This window comes from Salminus brasiliensis, chromosome 25 (assembly GCF_030463535.1).
Source record: "Salminus brasiliensis chromosome 25, fSalBra1.hap2, whole genome shotgun sequence".
NCBI classification, from domain to species: domain Eukaryota; kingdom Metazoa; phylum Chordata; class Actinopteri; order Characiformes; family Bryconidae; genus Salminus; species Salminus brasiliensis.
In genome coordinates, this window is record NC_132902.1 from 19,478,874 (window position 1) to 19,481,897 (window position 3,024).

Here is a 3,024-nt window from a genome sequence, read left to right on the forward strand (position 1 = left end):
AGGGCGCTCAAACACTCAAACAGTTATGACAGCACTCACAGCCTACTCTGGCTGAAAATCACCCACGAGACAACAGGGTTTTGTCTTTTTCACTGGTTTATTACTAAAAATAGCTTTTCTGTTGGGACGTGAGTTGCTTGTTTCTTGTAGAGTGTAAAAACGTCAGCGGGAGGGGGCTTTATGAGAGATTCTGTATAGAGTTGTTAGAGGAGTTCAGCTGAAACGGATCCTGCGGATAGAGCCCACGGTGCTGCTCTGAGCACCCCAGTCTGAGAAGTTGTTGTAGTCTTTCTTCTCCAGGATGTAGTGTGGTCCTCTGTAGTTGGGCTCCTGGTACACCACCCAGCTACACACACAAACACAGACACGAATACATATAAACATTATGCACGTTTAAAGGAGTCAGAATCAAAAGCAACATCGGTTGTACTTTCTCAAATGTGGAGCCAAATCTGGCTAAAAAGCACCAGTTCTTGATTTGTAATCGAAATAAATGTGGATGTGTGTACAATATATATAGAATACTCACGCTCCACCCATCACCCTGATGGAGGAGGCTCTGTTGAGGCTGTATCTGGTCATCAGGTTGGGAATATCATCCTGAAGCTCGGTCCTTTTCCCAGAGAAACCTGGCCTTTCAAACAGCTGGGCACGAGCAGGGTTTGTGTCCTGTGTGGGTCGGGTGTTCACTCATTAGGTCAAGAGGTCAAGCAAATAATCACTGCCACATCATTAGTTTACAACCCCATCTTTTTTGTTTTGTTGCATTTTGGAAATCTTTAGAATTAGACCATTAGAAATGACCATTTTAGAATAACTTCCATAAGTCCATTAAGTCCTGGGCTACACAGTATTTTAAGTCTCCAGAATTTAGTCTTAATCCCTGCCTGGGAAACTAACCCTAACAGCTGTATGTAAGTTCTCAAAATGTCTCAAAGTTAGGACCATGATAGAACCAGAATTTATGAGTGTGTATGTATATGTGCGCGTCTCACCTGTCTCACAGAGCGTACAGAAGAGACTCGGTCACCCTGGGCACACCACTTTTCGGTGCAGGTGTACTCTCCCCTGTCAGACATGTCCCACAAGTACTGCCGCCCACGGAAGTTGTCATGTTCGTAGCCCACCCAGCTGTTTACAACAAGCACACCCCCACACATTACCAAAGGTTTGTTAGTATGCCTGTGTCTGCAACCCAACTGAAGCCAAACCAGCAACTCAGGCACTTTGGGTTGGTTTTCTAGACAGTATTAAGTCTAGTCATGGACTATATTTTCCTTTCAAAGGAAAATCTCCATTTAAAATGGTGTCTTAGTCCAGGACTAGGCTTAATCCACATCTGGAAAACCGGCAAAATATCTTCCAAAAAAACGAGAGCAACATAATTTTTTTATATTATACCATAATTTATGATATATGACATTAGATTTACACTTAACTCAAGAGGTGAAGTTGATGGTTGAATATTGGCTGAAATCTAGCTTTTTACAGCCTTTGTTATCAATGGAAAATACCAGACCTGTTCATTGCTGAATGTGACCTAGTCTGTATATGCATGTAGATTCTTCAGCACTAATTTGTCTAGCTTATTGCTTTAGTGTTGTATTCACCTATTCAGGCCAAGGTCAAGAAGTGATGTGTGTGTGTTCTGTGTACTCACGCTCCACTCTCCACCTGCACGGAGTTGCATCTTTCGGGGAAGTTCTTGTCACTCAGTTTCTGACAATCCGAGCTCAGGTCCAGCCGCCGGCCGGCAAAATTCCTTTGCTCGAAAAGGGTCACCTGAGACAGAACGCACAGATTTAAAGAGAAAATTCAAGTTTTTTTCACAATTTCTGTCCAATTCAATCTCTGAAACGTAAACAAGGTCCTCCCGAGTGGTTTAATGTGAAATTCTGAATTGTGAGAGTTTTACAAGTATTAAGCATATAATAGAAAAGAAGAGGCAAATCTAAATATTGCTTAAGGGACTGTTTTGCCTTACCACGTCCTGCTATACCCTATCTTTTAAATGAAACTTACAATAAAATAAAAGTGCTTTAGTCTCAAAACTATCATAAAACAGTGTATCAAGCATCAGGCCGCATATCCATAATCATTTTCTGAGATTTAGCTTTTGGAGGTGTTAAAAGCTTCAGACATCTGGTTCCTTTCACCACAACAGTGAATAATTCTGATGTGGCCATTCATGGCAAGTATCTTTAGAACTAAACGTTTCACACCAAACTGCTTTAAATGTCGTTGTCTACATCTTGATAATAGATTAAATAGAAAGTTTGAAAAATGGGTGAACTTAACCTGTGTACACACACACCACACAACACATGCTTCTCCACACGCTTTTCAGCAGAAAACAGCAACAGGCATGAGAGATCACACTGTCCAGACTCTGTGTACTGATCTGGGATCAGGCTTTGCTTTCATGGTAGATGCAATATAATCACACATCACACACCAAGCAGATATTTGACTCATGCAAATAGGGAGAAATGGCTCACCCTCCCGCTGGACCCGTAAAAGGCACGTTGGAGCACAGACCCCAGCTTGCTGTAGGACACAAATCACCACCAGAGCACTTTTACACACATTACTATGCAGAAATACGTCCCAAAGAGACACATCGTACAGATTCACACATTCAGAATAAGATATACGAGGCAATATCTGTACAGTGACTTAAATCAGGCAAACATAAGTGTGCTGTAGATTCACCGTAGACTTTATTAGGACTATATATCTGGACTTTACATCCTTGTAAAAGGTCAAAACTGTCCAGATTTTGCCAATTAACCCCAAAAAAGGTGCTGTCTTATTATCTATGACAGAGGACCAATATGAGATAAGCGCACCAGTCCTCCTGAAATCACCCATATCTGTTTGGAGGTCTTTTTGGAGATGGAAATGCAGACACTTGAACAGGCTGGTTTCGAAACTCAGCCAGCAAAATTTGGTGCTGCTTAAGAACACAGTGCAAACATACCTGGTTTGTTGGGCTAGTCCGGGGACCTTAGTAAAGATGTTCAT

The 3,024-nt window shown here is 41.8% G+C and overlaps 1 protein-coding gene across 1 annotated transcript; it reads right to left on the minus strand.

Moving 5' to 3' along the window:
• Positions 1-213: 213 nt before the first annotated feature.
• crybgx (crystallin beta gamma X) lies at positions 214-3,024 on the minus strand. The gene is made up of 6 exons (XM_072671575.1): positions 2,981-3,024; positions 2,499-2,547; positions 1,661-1,782; positions 996-1,131; positions 530-669; positions 214-346 (listed from the first exon to the last, which is right to left on the minus strand). The coding sequence occupies exons 1-6, from the start codon at positions 3,022-3,024 to the stop codon at positions 214-216; spliced, it is 624 nt and encodes a 207-aa protein (XP_072527676.1).

What these genes read in the sequence shown, in the direction of transcription:
- crybgx (XM_072671575.1), bottom strand. Translation starts at nt 3,024, where the DNA reads ATGAACATCTTTACTAAGGTCCCCGGACTAGCCCAACAAACCAG. An exon ending in TTTACGGGTCCAGCGGGAGG is followed by an intron (nt 1,783 to 2,498) that starts GTGAGCCATTTC and finishes GTTCTGTCTCAG; the next exon opens with GTGACCCTTTTCGAGCAAAG. An exon ending in GTGCAGGTGGAGAGTGGAGC is followed by an intron (nt 1,132 to 1,660) that starts GTGAGTACACAG and finishes TGTTGTAAACAG; the next exon opens with CTGGGTGGGCTACGAACATG.